Source organism: Xenopus tropicalis, chromosome 3, assembly GCF_000004195.4.
Source record: "Xenopus tropicalis strain Nigerian chromosome 3, UCB_Xtro_10.0, whole genome shotgun sequence".
Lineage (NCBI taxonomy): Eukaryota > Metazoa > Chordata > Amphibia > Anura > Pipidae > Xenopus > Xenopus tropicalis.
In genome coordinates, this window is record NC_030679.2 from 10,441,426 (window position 1) to 10,455,717 (window position 14,292).

A 14,292-nucleotide genomic window follows, 5' to 3' on the forward strand; every position below is an offset into this window, starting at 1 on the left:
AGGGTCAACAACCAAAATGGAAAACCTTGACATGTCTGTCCACCTGACTTATCCCTGAATGGCATTACAACTTCCATTACAGCCAATCCTGAAGTCATGTCTTGCCCCAATCACAGCCAATCCTAAATTCCCATTCAACTTAATCAGTCAGTTATCTTACTCCAAAGAGCCAATCCTGAACTTCCATCCCACTCCTATTACAGCCAATCCTAAACTCCCAACTCAAATCCCATCACAGCCAATCCTAAAGTCCCATTCCAGTCACATCACAGCCAATTCTGAAGTCCCATCCTGCTCCCATCACAGCCAATCCTAAAGTCCCATTCCAGTCACATCACAGCCAATCCTAAAGTCCCATTCCAGTCACATCACAGCCAATCCTAATGTCCCATCCTGCTCCCATCACAGCCAATCCTAAAGTCCCATCCTGCTCCCATCACAGCCAATTCTGGATTCCTACCCCATGCTCATCACAGCCAATCCTGGGCCTCCAAGGTTACAGCCCTACCATCAGATAGGCAGTTGTGAATGTAAATCTTTGGGCACATACACGGGCGTGGGAACATTTACAAATTCAGTGTAATAATGAACATGCATGTAATGAGTACATGTATGTGTAAAACTACCACATGTGCTTTAGCGTGTTACTTTAATATGTATAAATGTTGAAGAGATGAACAAACAGTGGGGGCTCCTACCAGCTTCTTAGCTCTGTACATTACATAGTTATGTTGTTATTTATACAATTATAAAGGGGAGATACACCACCTGAAGCTGCTATTAAATCTGCTATAGACAATACCACTCTGAGATACCTTGGGACGTCAGGCTGAATGATGTGCAGATAGAGAGAGAAGACCAAGATCGAGGCCGACCTATCAGAGAGAGACCCCAAAACAGGGATAGGAAGGAGGATGGGGGGATTATCAGGGTAGTAATGGGGGAGAGGAGGGGAAAGTAGTAATAGGGGAGTGAGAAAGATGTATGAGGGGAGAGTAGTAATAGGGGAGGAGGAAGAAGTACAAGGTGAGTGTAGTAATAGGGGAAAGGGAAATATTATGAGGGAAGAGTAGTAATAGGGAATGGGAAGTAGCATTAGGGGACAGTATTAATAGGGGAAGGGGAAGTAGTATTAGATGAGAGTAGTAATAGGAGAGGGGGAAGTAGCATGAGGGGAAAGTAGTAATAGGGCAGGGGGAAGAAGTATGTGGGGAGAGTTTTAATAGGGGAGGCAGATGTAGTATGAGAGGAGAGTAGCAATAGGGGAGGGGGGAAGTAGTATGAGGAGAGAGTAGTATTAGGGGGAAGTAGTAGGGGAAGTGTAGTAATAGGGGAAGGGGAAAGTTGTATCAGGGAAAAAAGTAGTTCCAAGGGAGAGTAGTAATAGGGACAAGAGGGAAGTAGTATGAGGTAGGAGTAGTAATAGGAGAAGATGGGAAGTAGTATCAGGGAAAAGTAGTGATAGGGGGGAGAGGTAGTTCCAAGGGAGAGTAGTAATAGGGGAAGGGGGAAGTAATATCAGGGGAGAGTAGTAAAAGAGGTAATAGTATGAGGGGAGAGTAGTAATTGGGGAGGGGAATAGTACCAGGAGAGAGTAGTAATTGGAGAGGGGAATAGTACCAGGGGAGAGTAGTAATTGGAGAGGGGAAATAGTATGAGGGGAGAATAGTAATTGGAGAGGGGAAATAGTAGTAATTGGAGAGGGGAAATAGTATAAGGGGAGAGTAGTAATGGGGGGGAATAGTATCAGGGGAGATTAAAAAAAAACAGAGGAAGGAAAAGAAATGTTAGAATAGATGAGACGACCCAAGACCAACAGCTTGTGACACCCCCATTTCAGGCAAACACCTACCTACTGTATATGGTGCTCTGTATTATTATGGTACTAACCACATCTTGGGCCCTATGGCTGGAAGTAAGGACAGGGCTGTGCTGCATCTGGCAACGCTCTGCTCTGCACCTTGCAATGTATTTTGTATCCAGCGTTGGGCGCAGAGTGCAGCCATTGTCCTTTGTACATGGGCACAGTAATGTCCAAACACAGAGCCCCCCAACTGTTAAACTACAACTCTCAGAAATCCAGGACACTTATAGGCACAGGTTCATGTTCGCTATGTACCACCTACGGTCCTTACCTGCAGGATCCTGAAAGCCATCATCTGCTTTGTCCTCCTCTGTGTGATGGTAGGTGATGTGGGGGACAGACAGTGCATTCTCCTGGGGAGGGCTACGTGGGGTCCGGAGGGTAGGGGAGAGGCACAGCGGGGCCAGGACGGGGCTCATAGGGTTAACACATGCCTCGTGTATAGATTTGCTTTTCTTCTTACATCTTCTGTTCTGAGGGAACAGCAAGAAACTATTAACTATTAGGTTACTGGGAGTTACGCTCAACATTTACCCTAGAATACCAGTTACAACAGGACCCACTCTAATCAGGGGGCACATTGCCACACGTACAATGGCTACGAAAAACAAGGACAGGCAATTAGCCAAAAAGGAATTTATAGTCAAATGTGTTCCTTTGGGGCCCAGCGATTCAGTATACGGACCCTTGATGCCCATGTGTTTGTATGGGGGTTTATTATGTACTACAGGTATGGGACCTGTTATCCAGAATGCTTGGGACCTGGAGTTTTCTGGATAAGGGGTCTTTCTGTAATCTGGATCTCCTACCTTAAGTCTGCTAAAAAAATATTTAAACAGTAATTAAACCCACTAGGATTGTTTTGCCTCCAATAAGGATTAATTATATCTTAGTTGGGATCAAGTACAGGTACTGTTTTATTATTACAGAGAAAAGGGAATCATTTAACCATTAAATAAACCCAATAGGGCTGTTCTGCCCCAATAAGGGGTAATTATATCTTAGTTGGGATCAAGTACAGGTACTGTTTTATTATTACAGAGAAAAGGGAATCATTTAACCATTAAATAAACCCAATAGGGCTGTTCTGCCCCAATAAGGGGTAATTATATCTTAGTTGGGATCAAGTACAGGTACTGTTTTATTATTACAGAGAAAAGGGAATCATTTAACCATTAAATAAACCCAATAGGGCTGTTCTGCCCCAATAAGGGGTAATTATATCTTAGTTGGGATCAAGTACAGGTACTGTTTTATTATTACAGAGAAAAGGGAATTATTTAACCATGAAATAAACCCAATAGGGCTGTTCTGCCCCAATAAGGGGTAATTATATCTTAGTTGGGATCAAGTACAAGTACTGTTTTATTATTACAGAGGAAATGGAAATCATTTTTAAAAATGTGAATTATTTGATTAAAATGTAGTCTATGGTAGGTGGCCTTTCTGTAATTCAGAACTTTCTGGATAATGGGTTTCTGGATTACCTGTACTTGAGAGAACAGTGCTTTCCTTAGCAGCGCCCCCTCTGGCTAAGGTCACTTAGCCAGATGGGGCGCTCTTTCTTGGATAGTCCTTGCAGCACTGATGTAGGCAAATAAAAGAGGAGGGAAATTAGATCTAAAGGTCTAAGTGCTGGTGCCGGAGTCTGAAATGGGAAACTGTAATGCAGACTGTGCTGAGCAGGTCAAGTGTAGATAGCCCCAGGCAGATCAAGTGCAGACTATGCCATGTAGATACGGAGTAGCCTATGTCAAGCGGATCAGGTGCAGACGGTAAGCATAGATAGAAGCAGATAAAGCTGGCAACAATCACCGGACCTGTTTCCGTGAGGTGGGGCTGGCTGGGGCCATGGGGGTCTTGTTGCCCTGCTCCGGAGGGGTAAGGTAGATCTTCCAGGTGGCTGTGGAGCTGTAGGATTTCTCAGCGGCGTAACATCTCCAGAGGGTCTACATGGGAGAGAGTGTCACATTAGCCAGCATTGTTTTGTTACCCTCTCCATTCCTGCAGCGACGCTACCACCCTGCATATGATGGCAGTAATTTGGCACACATAGGAATGCACTGTACAAGTAGGGCAGTATCCTGTTACCCAGGGCTAACTGATAAGGCAAATACCCCCTAGACCATACAGTAAGCTACCAAAATAAAGAAAACACTTAAGTAAGCAATTAAAAGCATACTGATACCTATACAAACACTGTGCATGGGTCATGCCCAGGACCTGATGTTGAAACCAAGGTTCCTGGCAGTAAAGAGACATGAACTTCTTTACCGGACTCACTTAGGATAAAGGGTTGCTCCCCTTTTGAATAGAGGAATGAAGTCCATGGCTTTTTGGTTCAGCATGGATATTTTGGTATCTGTACCTCCATGGATACAAGTGCTGGGCAGGCTCAGTTGGCTGGTATATCTAACATACCATAGTTAGAGGCAGATTCCTCAGGGACTAGTGCCCTTGTTAGAGATGCTCTTGTCTCTGCAGATCAGCTGCCTAGATAGGACTAGTTTAGGGGTATGGGTGCCTTGCTGCTTTATTAGTTGGGGCACCCAGCACTTAAGCCAGCTTGCTGTTAGTCCAGTCACTTGTTTGGTTACAGGGTGGGTACCCAGGGACAGGGCCGGAACTAGGGGCAGGCAGAAGAGGCACAAGCCTAGAGCACAACGGACACAGACCTCTTCTGCCTGCCTTCCCCTAGTTTGGTCCGTCTGAGGCTCTGGGTCTCGGTAAACGAGTTGCACAGAATGTTCCTTCATTAGCGAGTGTGCATCATAAAAATAGGCCCTCACTAATGCCCAAATTGCCCCCTTACAGGCCCAATAACTAGCGTCTGTCTATGGCATCTTACTAGACTGCCAGTCTAGAGCCCTTACCTGGATGAGTGAAGCTGCTGCGGGGATCTGCCTGTTAAAGTGCTTCTGTCGCTGCTTCTGCTGAACCTTGAGAGCAAAACCAGATCCCAGAATCCCCTGAGAAACAAGAAAACGGGCATAAGTACAAATATAAAACTGCCTATGATCGTGCTGAGCATACTCACTTTCATGGTTACAGGACCAAGGCCCTGAATACTTTCTCAAACCATTCAAGCTCCCCACCCACAATTTGTGGCCTGCAAATGGGACCTTTATGTTTCTCTGTTCCCCGCTCTGCAATGGGGCCCCTAACAAAGCACCGGACCCCTAACCTCAATGGGGTCCCTAACTAAGAAGGTTGTGGTTGATGTACTCACTGCCGGCAGAGCAAAGAAAGAGATGGCGAATACGGAGAAACAGGACGCAATGGTCTTTCCAATCCAGGTCTGCGGAACTTTATCCCCATATCCGATAGTCGTCACTGTGACCTGAGGAGCAAAACGCTAACCAAGTCATACAGCTGTGTCTGTACTTATACAGTCATATGCATCACTCATGTATTATAGGGGATAATGTACCCCCTATTGTGAATTATAAGGATATTAGAAATCACTGAGAAAACTTATATTTATTACTACATAGTGAAATACAAAAAATCCAACGTTTCAGTCCCTCCTGAGGGCCTTTGTCAAGGATATAACGGTAGAATAACCAAACACTCTCACCAATGTGTTTTGTTATTCTACTGTTATATCCTCTACTGTTATATCCTTGTATTTCACCGTGTAATAATAAATATATGTTTTTTTCACCGAGAGTGCCGATCCTCCTTTGATTACATATACATATCTTTTTTTTTTTGTATATTCTTCATTTATAAAATACATACTTCTTTTTATTTTAACTCAACAGAATAGAAAAGTATTGAAAAAGAAGACTTATACGGCAATTTACATGGGTCAGGCTAACATTGACAATATATAGATGGACCTGGTATGTTATTGATGAGTTAGGGTTTGTCCGTAGGTCCCAAATGGGTAACGTCTCCTCCATTTCGACTTGAAAAGCTACTTTGGGATACAGTTTTTCTTGCATAAGTTCAGCAGATTATATTTATCTCTTTTGCATAATGAAGTCCTGTCCAGGTTGTACTCAAAATGAGTACGGAAATCAAACATTAACGTAAATTAAACAGATTGGGAAATATAAAAGTTAGGGAATGAGGAAAAATTAGAGAGTCAGCGGTCGCACAACTTTACTGGTCTGGTCCATGTGTAATAGGATCATAAAAATAAAATAATGCAAACACTCGCTACATCTAAAATATCATATATATATATCTTTTTGATGATGGTATGAGTGCTGGCATATTGGGACTATGACTTTATATATGTATACAGGTTTGAGATCCCTTATCCGGAAACCCATTATCCAGAAAGCTCCAAATTACGGAAAGCCCGTCTCCCATAACTCCATTTTAATCAAATAATTAAGAATTTTAAAACAGATTTCCTTTTTTCTGTAAAAAATAAAACAGTACCTGTACTTGATCCCAACTAAGATATAATTACCCCTTATTGGGGGCAGAACAGCCCTATTGGGTTTATTTAATGGTTAAATGATTCCCTTTTCTCTGTAATAATAAAACAGTACCTGTACTTGATCCCAACTAAGATATAATTACCCCTTATTGGGGGCAGAACAGCCCTATTGGGTTTATTTAATGGTTAAATGATTCCCTTTTCTCTGTAATAATAAAACAGTACCTGTACTTGATCCCAACTAAGATATAAATAATCGTTACTGGATGCAAAACAACCCTATTGGGTTTAATTAACGTTTTATTGATTTTATAATAGACTTACGATATGGAGATCCAAATTACAGAAATACCCCTTATCTATAATACCCTTGGTCCTGAGCATTCTGGATAACAGGTCCTATACCTGTATACCATTTGTGGAAAAACAATAACTCTACATAACATACCGATATAAGTATCAATGCCATACAGGGGTATATTTCTGACATACTCACCACTCCCCACCAGAGGGCGTCAGCGTAACTGGAAAAGCCAGTTCTTCCCTCCTCATCTACAGCATCTTTCTCGGCCAGATACACAAAGTAAGATGAGAAGATCAGGCCCAGGAAGCCGATGTACAGAGTTGTTATGAGCTCCTGAAGGGAAAGTAAGTTACCAAGTGACACTGAGCAGGGCAATGAGAATTAAGCAAAGTTCCACTGAGACCAACAAGTACAGGTAGATGAGTATGAGTGGCTAGGGCACTCAGAGGGTCAAAAACAAAAGCAAAGAGGATGATTGGGGTGATTGGGGTGCCCGGTACAAATGCCCCTTTCACCCTTCTGTTAAGGTCTTCCTGCAGAAAACAAGAATCACAGTAACCAAAATTTTTATCCTGTGCTGTAATGACCAATACACCAAACGGGGAACAGTGGCCAAAAATATAGGTGAAGACACACAGAGCTACTAGTAGCAGCTACTTGTCACAGCTGCAAAAATAGACAATGCTGATCATTTACTGATAATTGTCTCTACGTGTGTTGTAGCAGGGGCAATTCTCAGTATTGTCTATGGCAGGGGATTTTCTGGCTTTTAGTAGCTCCGTGTGTATTTTTTTCCCTAAAGGTCCCCATACACGGGCCGACTATAGCTGCCGATATGGGTCCCTTGGACCGATTCGGCAGCTAATTGGCCCATGTATGGGCAGAACAGAGCGGCCTGGCCGACCGATATCTGGCCTGAAATTGGCCAGATCTCGATCGGCCAGGTTAGAAAATCCGGTCAGATCGGGGACCGCATCGGCTCGTTGATGTGGTCCCCGAACCGACTGCCCCATAACCAAACGATCGGATTATTTTTTCTTTAAGTTTCTTGCTACCCGATATCGCCCACCCGTAGGTGGGGATATCGGGTGAAGATCCGCTCGCTTGGCGACATCGCCAAGCGAGCGGATCTTATAGTGTATGGGCACCTTAAGGCATTGCACTTAGTGATTAATACAGCAAAGAGGCAAAACTGTGAGCAAAATCCAGAACCCTACTCTATAGGAATAGTTACTTAAACTGTAATAAGAGACAGGGTCGGACTGGGCTGCCACGAAACCGGGAAAGATCCTGGTGGGCCCAGGCCCTGGTGGGCCCCAGCGGCCCAAACCTGACCCTTGCACACGCTACCCCATTGTTCCTCCCCTGATGCGTTAAATTTACACGTGCTCAGGGGAGGACGTTGGGCTGAGGACCCTGCGTGGGGTTAGGGGTGCCCCTGCGGGGGGGGGGGAAGGGTTTGAGGACGCCGCCGGCAGGGGAGCCCCGGTGGGCCCTGCACCCCCCAGTCCGACCCTGATAAGAGACACAGTGATAGAAACCCAAATATATAATCAGGATGACCACCAACCAGTAAGGAGCCTGACATTTCAGAGTCCCTCACAGTCCCTCACAGGCCCAATAAATTGTGACTGTCTATGGAAAAAGGCTCAATGCTGACTGTACTGGATAAGAGGCAGAATGACCACTGCACATTGTTGAACACAAAAGGTTGGGCAAGACTTGGACTGGTTGGCTTGCTTACCTGTCGATGGATGAACACCACAGATCCCAGCAGTCTCCAGGTTCCTCCTTGTCGATCTACATGTAACATGCGCAGAATCTGCAGGAAACGGATACCTCTACAAGGGAAGAACAGGGGACACTAAGTGCAAAATGCAATGAGCAAAAAGGAGATCATACAAGTAAAATAGGGTCAAGCAGGAACCACCCCCAAGGTTCTCAGCTGGTATTCTGGTGACTTTTCTGGTAAGAAGCTACAAAGAAAAGTCATGGAGAAAGAAGGAGAAAAGAGGGGAGAAAGAAAGACAGAAAGTGAAAGATGGGAAAGAGTCATGGAAGGGGCAGCTGAGACAGAAGAGAAGGAAAGGGAAGAGAATCCTTAGAAAGGAGGGAAGAAAAAAGAACTGCATAGGGGGCCACAGGTTGAACAAATAATATCCCACTGTTGCCATCTGTCCTACAATAACCGCTTTTGCACAGGCCCTACACTTAACCAGTAAATTAATACATGGGGTGTTTGTGGGACCCCATTATTGTCAACTCAAACATATGAACCCACCTAATCCTATAGTCATGACCCCTTGCGGTCTGTTCCTATGGTACCATGGCCCATCCCACATAAACTCACCAACCTAATTGCAGACGTGGCAAAGACTTGTCCGTTGGATCCTACGCTAAGCACAATGATGGATGCGATGACCACAATGAGATCTGGGAGGAAGAACAAGAACAGAATGTTTTTTAGTATTGTGTATTCCGCCCATTCAAGGTTTCATGGACCTTTCATTTAAACAGAGGTACCATATTCAAGTGAAATTGGTTCCTAAGCTCTCACCAATGATAGAAATGGGTTTCCGGGCAAAGCGGATTCGGCCCTTGAATCCCACATATTTGCTACGACAACCAGCCGACCAGAGGCGAATGAGGTATTCAGCGCCAAAAAATACGACCAGCACAATCTCCTGCAGCAAAGAAAAAAGTGCATGGAGGAGACAACAAGAGACCCACAACTGGGATGCAAAGAAGACACCATCACTATAATGTATTGCATAAAGGTACTGCTGCCATATATAAATAAAGAATAATAAATATATAACACTAGCTATGGGATTGACCAACCAATGCGTGTGATGATGAAGCCAATTCCATATATTGTAGTAGCCATAATGAGGGGGTTGGTTACTCCAAGTAATCCTACCAGGAACAGGCTGGAGCAAGGTCAGGGGTATTTCTGCCAAGATCTGAGGTGAACACCTTGTCTTAAGGTCCCCATACATGGGCCAATAGTAGCTGCCGATATGGGTCCCTTGGACCGATTCGGTAGCTAATTGGCCCGTGTATGGGCACTTCCGATGGGCCCACCCGACTGATATCTGTCCTGAGATTGGCCAGATCTAGTCGGATCGGGGACCGCATTGGCTCGTTGATGTGGTCCCCGGACCGACTTTTCCTATACCCGTCATTATAATTCCATCGTTTGGCCCCAGGGCCAATTGATCGAATTACCCTGGATTCTCCTGATATCACCCACCCGTAGGTGGGGGATATCAGGAGAAGATCCGCTCGCTTGGAGACATCGCCAAGCGAGCGGATCTGCCAGTGTATGGGGACCTTTAGGTGGCAAATAGCTGCCTAAGAAGAAGGTATATGCCCTTCAGCCCTCTGGTTTCTTGACATGAATGAAGTTGGAAATGTGCTCTTTTTGGAAAGGGGCTTCTTCAGCCCAGTTCTCTGGACATTTAACAGGAGTAAAAGTAGGGTCTGGGTGAATAATTGTAGTTTGTAACCAAGCTCTTGGTCCGAAGGGCCTAGATTTCCTTTGAGTAAGGGGAAGGCCTGTGGACCTCCTTTGACATACATTGAACAAAGCAGAATCCTGGGAAGGAATCCCAGCATCATTCCTATAGCAGGGATCCCCAGCCTTTCTTACTCGTGAGCCACAGTTAGATGTAAAAAGACTTGGGGAGCAACACAAGCACCATAAAAGTTCATGGAGGAGCCAAATAAGGGCTGTGATTGGCTATTAGGCAGCCTCTATGCACCCTATCAGCTTACAGGGGCTTTATTTGGTAGGAAATCTTGTTTTTATCCAACCAAAACTTGCCCCCAAGTCAGGAATTCAAAAATAACTCCCTGGTTTGGGGGCACTGAGAGCAACACCCAAGGGGTTGGGGAGCAACATGTTGCCCCGGAGCCACTGGTTGGGGAACACTGCCCTATAGTCTAGAGCTCACCTACATGGTTTTAAGGTATAGCCAGGGCAGTTGCTGATCTCAACTACACAACCATTTCACCCTTTTAGGTGGCTTTCTGACCAGGAGGCTTGAGTCACTGACCTAACTGTCGGACACACCATGTAGAGATGTACTCCTGATATCTACAACTACTCACCATCCAGAAGAGGGTTCCAGTCGCAAATTCTGAGTAATGTTCAATTGTGGACAGAACACTGAATATCAGGCAGATGAGAACGAGAAGGAACCTGCAGGGTGAGAGAAGATTGGTGGGATAATAAGGGTTTCTGGGAATTATTGGACGTTCAGCCATTCCCAGCACTGGTCTTTTCAACAATCATCTAACTGGAGAGAAAATAATACATTGGGATATAACATATCACTAATAAACCAGCTTTGTTATGAATGCACGCAGCAGCGCAACCCTGGCCGTGCCAGTAAAACATCTGTCCAGGTGGCACCCCTACCCTAGGGGGCATATTCATTATACTGTGTAAGCCAGCATCCCCATTGCCCATGGCAACCAAAAAGAGCTTTGCTTTTGTTTTCTAACATGCAGGTGATTGTTGGCTTACACACTATAATAAATATGCCCCTAGGTATCACCTGGTAGGAAAGCGGTGTGCTGGCCCGAACCTGCTTGACCCAGGCAATACTACTCCAAAGATTCCTTGTCAAACCTACACTTTCAGCCTTGCCCAAGTAGCCATTGTCTCACTGCAGGCAGCCGCAAACTTATTATCACCTCCAACAGGAATTCTATATTATTTATATTGCCAGGGTCGGACTGGAGGGTGCAGGGCCCACCGGGGTTCCCGCCCACAGGTGCCCCCACCGGCCATGTCCCCTAACGCCCCCCCCCCTCATAGGGGCCCCCCTAACCCCCCGCAGGGGCCCCCTCCCGGCGTCCTCCCCTGACCACGTGTAAATTTCACGCGTCAGGGGAGGGGCGGTCGGGCAGAGGGAGTGGAGCAAGGGCCGTGTCTGGGCCACCAGGGCCCACTAGGGCCGGGGCCCACCGTGTTTTTCCCAGTGTCCGACCCTGTATATTCCCATTACATATAACAAGGATTGAATGTCGTCTAAGAGTGTTGTATGATGCCACTGGGGGCCTAGCCTACTAAATGGGAGCTAATGCCACTTTTTCAGTTTTCTTATACCCTATAGCAGTGATCCCCAACTGGCATGTTGCTCCCCAAACCCTTGGATATTCTCCCAGTGGATAAAGATGAATAAAGATCATCTGTACTGGCAACAGAGCCTCCTGTTGTGTACCAGTCCTCATGGGGCTAGCTAATAACCAACCACGGCCTTTATTGGGCACCCCCAGGAACTTGCTTCATGTTTGTGTTGCTCCCCAACTTTTTTTTATGTTTAAATGTGGCTCTCGGGTTAAAAAAAAAAAAAAGGTTGGGGACCGCTGCCCTATAAAGACAGAGAAACCATATGTAAACCATTAGCTTGGTACTAAATACGACTTTAATGTAGCATGGCATCTGGGTGAGGGCAGCCCGCTGCCCGATTATCAGCACTGTAATTAAACCCAACAGCTGTCTCCCTGTGCCTCCTAAAGATTAAATACAGAAAATCTGTTAGCTCAGCAGGGGGAGAGCTGCCATCAAACCTTGCACGGAAATTCACTTATTTATTAACACCCTAGCGAGGGTAAAACATGTCACCTGCAAGGTCAAGGGGACGGAGAGGCCAGGGTTCAGGGGCAAGTACAGGGGTACAAAAGGCAGGGTGTAGAGGGCAAGTAGTAAAATTGATATGTCAGTGGCCACTGATTTCACTGGCAGTTGAAACACTGCAGGAGAAAAGAGGACAGGCACAAATCAAATGAAGCATGAAGCTAACTGAGAATACTACGAATGAATTGGAATGAGTTTATACAGGTATGGGATCCATTATCCGGAAACCCGTTATCCAGAAAGCTCCGAATTACAGAAAGCCTGTCTCCCATAGACTCTCTGTAAAAGTAAAACAGTACCTGCACTTGATCCCAACTAAGATATAATTACCCCTTATTGGGGGCAGAACAGCCCTATTGGGTTTATTTCATGGTTAAATGATTCCCTTTTCTCTGTAATAATAAAACAGTACCTGTACTTGATCCCAACTAAGATATAATTACCCCTTATTGGGGGCAGAACAGCCCTATTGGGTTTATTTCATGGGTAAATGATTCCCTTTTCTCTGTAATAATAAAACAGTACCTGTACTTGAACCCAACTAAGATATAATTACCCCTTATTGGGGGCAGAACAGCCCTATTGGGTTTATATAATGGTTAAATGATTCCCTTTTCTCTGTAATAATAAAACAGTACCTGTACTTGATCCCAACTAAGATATAATTACCCCTTATTTGGGCAGAACAGCCCTATTGGGTTTATATAATGGTTAAATGATTCCCTTTTCTCTGTAATAATAAAACAGTACCTGTACTTGATCCCAACTAAGATATAATTACCCCTTATTGGGGGCAGAACAGCCCTATTGGGTTTATTTAATGGTTAAATGATCCCCTTTTCTCTGTAATAATAAAACAGTACCTGTACTTGATCCCAACTAAGATATAATTACCCCTTATTGGGGGCAGAACAGCCCTATTGGGTTTATTTAATGGTTAAATGATTCCCTTTTCTCTGTAATAATAAAACAGTACCTGTACTTGATCCCAACTAAGATATAATTACCCCTTATTGGGGGCAGAACAGCCCTATTGGGTTTATTTCATGGTTAAATGATTCCCTTTTCTCTGTAATAATAAAACAGTACCTGTACTTGATCCCAACTAAGATATAATTACCCCTTATTGGGGGCAGAACAGCCCTATTGGGTTTATTTAATGGTTAAATGATTCCCTTTTCTCTGTAATAATAAAACAGTACCTGTACTTGATCCCAACTAAGATATAATTACCCCTTATTGGGGGCAGAACAGCCCTATTGGGTTTATTTAATGGTTAAATATTCCCTTTTCTCTGTAATAATAAAACAGTACCTGTACTTGATCCCAACTAAGATATAATTACCCCTTATTGGGGCAGAACAGCCCTATTGGGTTTATTTAATGGTTAAATGATTCCCTTTTCTCTGTAATAATAAAACAGTACCTGTACTTGATCCCAACTAAGATATAATTACCCCTTATTGGGGCAGAACAGCCCTATTGGGTTTATTTCATTGTTAAATGATTCCCTTTTCTCTGTAATAATAAAACAGTACCTGTACTTGATCCCAACTAAGATATAATTACCCCTTATTGGGGGCAAAACAGCCCTATTGGGTTTAATTAATGTGTTATTGTTTTTTTAGTAGACTTAAGGTGGGCCCCGCACACCCCAGTCACATATTACACCCCTTTTTGCTAATGTATATAGCACTTGCTCCCAGAGATGTGCCGGGGGCAAGAAATCAGCCTCTCCATGCAAAAAGCAGCACCAGGAAGCAGTGGGTAAAGAGCAAAAAAAATGGAACAGACACCTCTGAGGAACATGGGGCACCAACCTGACTTAGCGAAGCCAGACAGAGAGTAAAAGTAGAATTAGCGGAACTCGCTTGATGTTAACTACAGGATGCTAGGCCTGTCTGTGTGTAATGTTAGATTGTAACAACTGTAACCACTGAATAAAACATGAAGAGATCAGGACACAGCTAATCCGAGCGGACCCGTGTGACAGGCAGACATATGACAGGGAACACGTGACACGGGACATATATATGACAGACATGTGGTATGCGTCTCGCACAAATAATTCATACACAGACGTA

The 14,292-nt window shown here is 44.5% G+C and overlaps 1 protein-coding gene across 3 annotated transcripts in view; it reads right to left on the reverse strand.

Annotated features, from left to right (window-relative positions):
* Positions 1–14,292, reverse strand: part of LOC100492908 (potassium voltage-gated channel subfamily KQT member 1) — a 40,663-nt gene that overhangs the window by 7,624 nt on the left and 18,747 nt on the right. For 2 of the 3 annotated variants that reach the window (XM_031898655.1, XM_031898654.1), the window contains exons 4-13: positions 10,675–10,765; positions 9,119–9,245; positions 8,916–8,994; positions 8,306–8,402; positions 6,754–6,894; positions 5,094–5,204; positions 4,738–4,833; positions 3,685–3,813; positions 2,136–2,337; positions 816–875 (exon numbers count right to left, since the gene is read on the reverse strand). In XM_031898655.1, coding sequence (XP_031754515.1) covers positions 816–875; positions 2,136–2,337; positions 3,685–3,813; positions 4,738–4,833; positions 5,094–5,204; positions 6,754–6,894; positions 8,306–8,402; positions 8,916–8,994; positions 9,119–9,245; positions 10,675–10,765 — 1,133 coding nt within the window. The remainder of the gene's footprint in view (positions 1–815; positions 876–2,135; positions 2,338–3,684; positions 3,814–4,737; positions 4,834–5,093; positions 5,205–6,753; positions 6,895–8,305; positions 8,403–8,915; positions 8,995–9,118; positions 9,246–10,674; positions 10,766–14,292) is intronic. The other variant, XM_018092788.2, reaches the window with a different exon arrangement.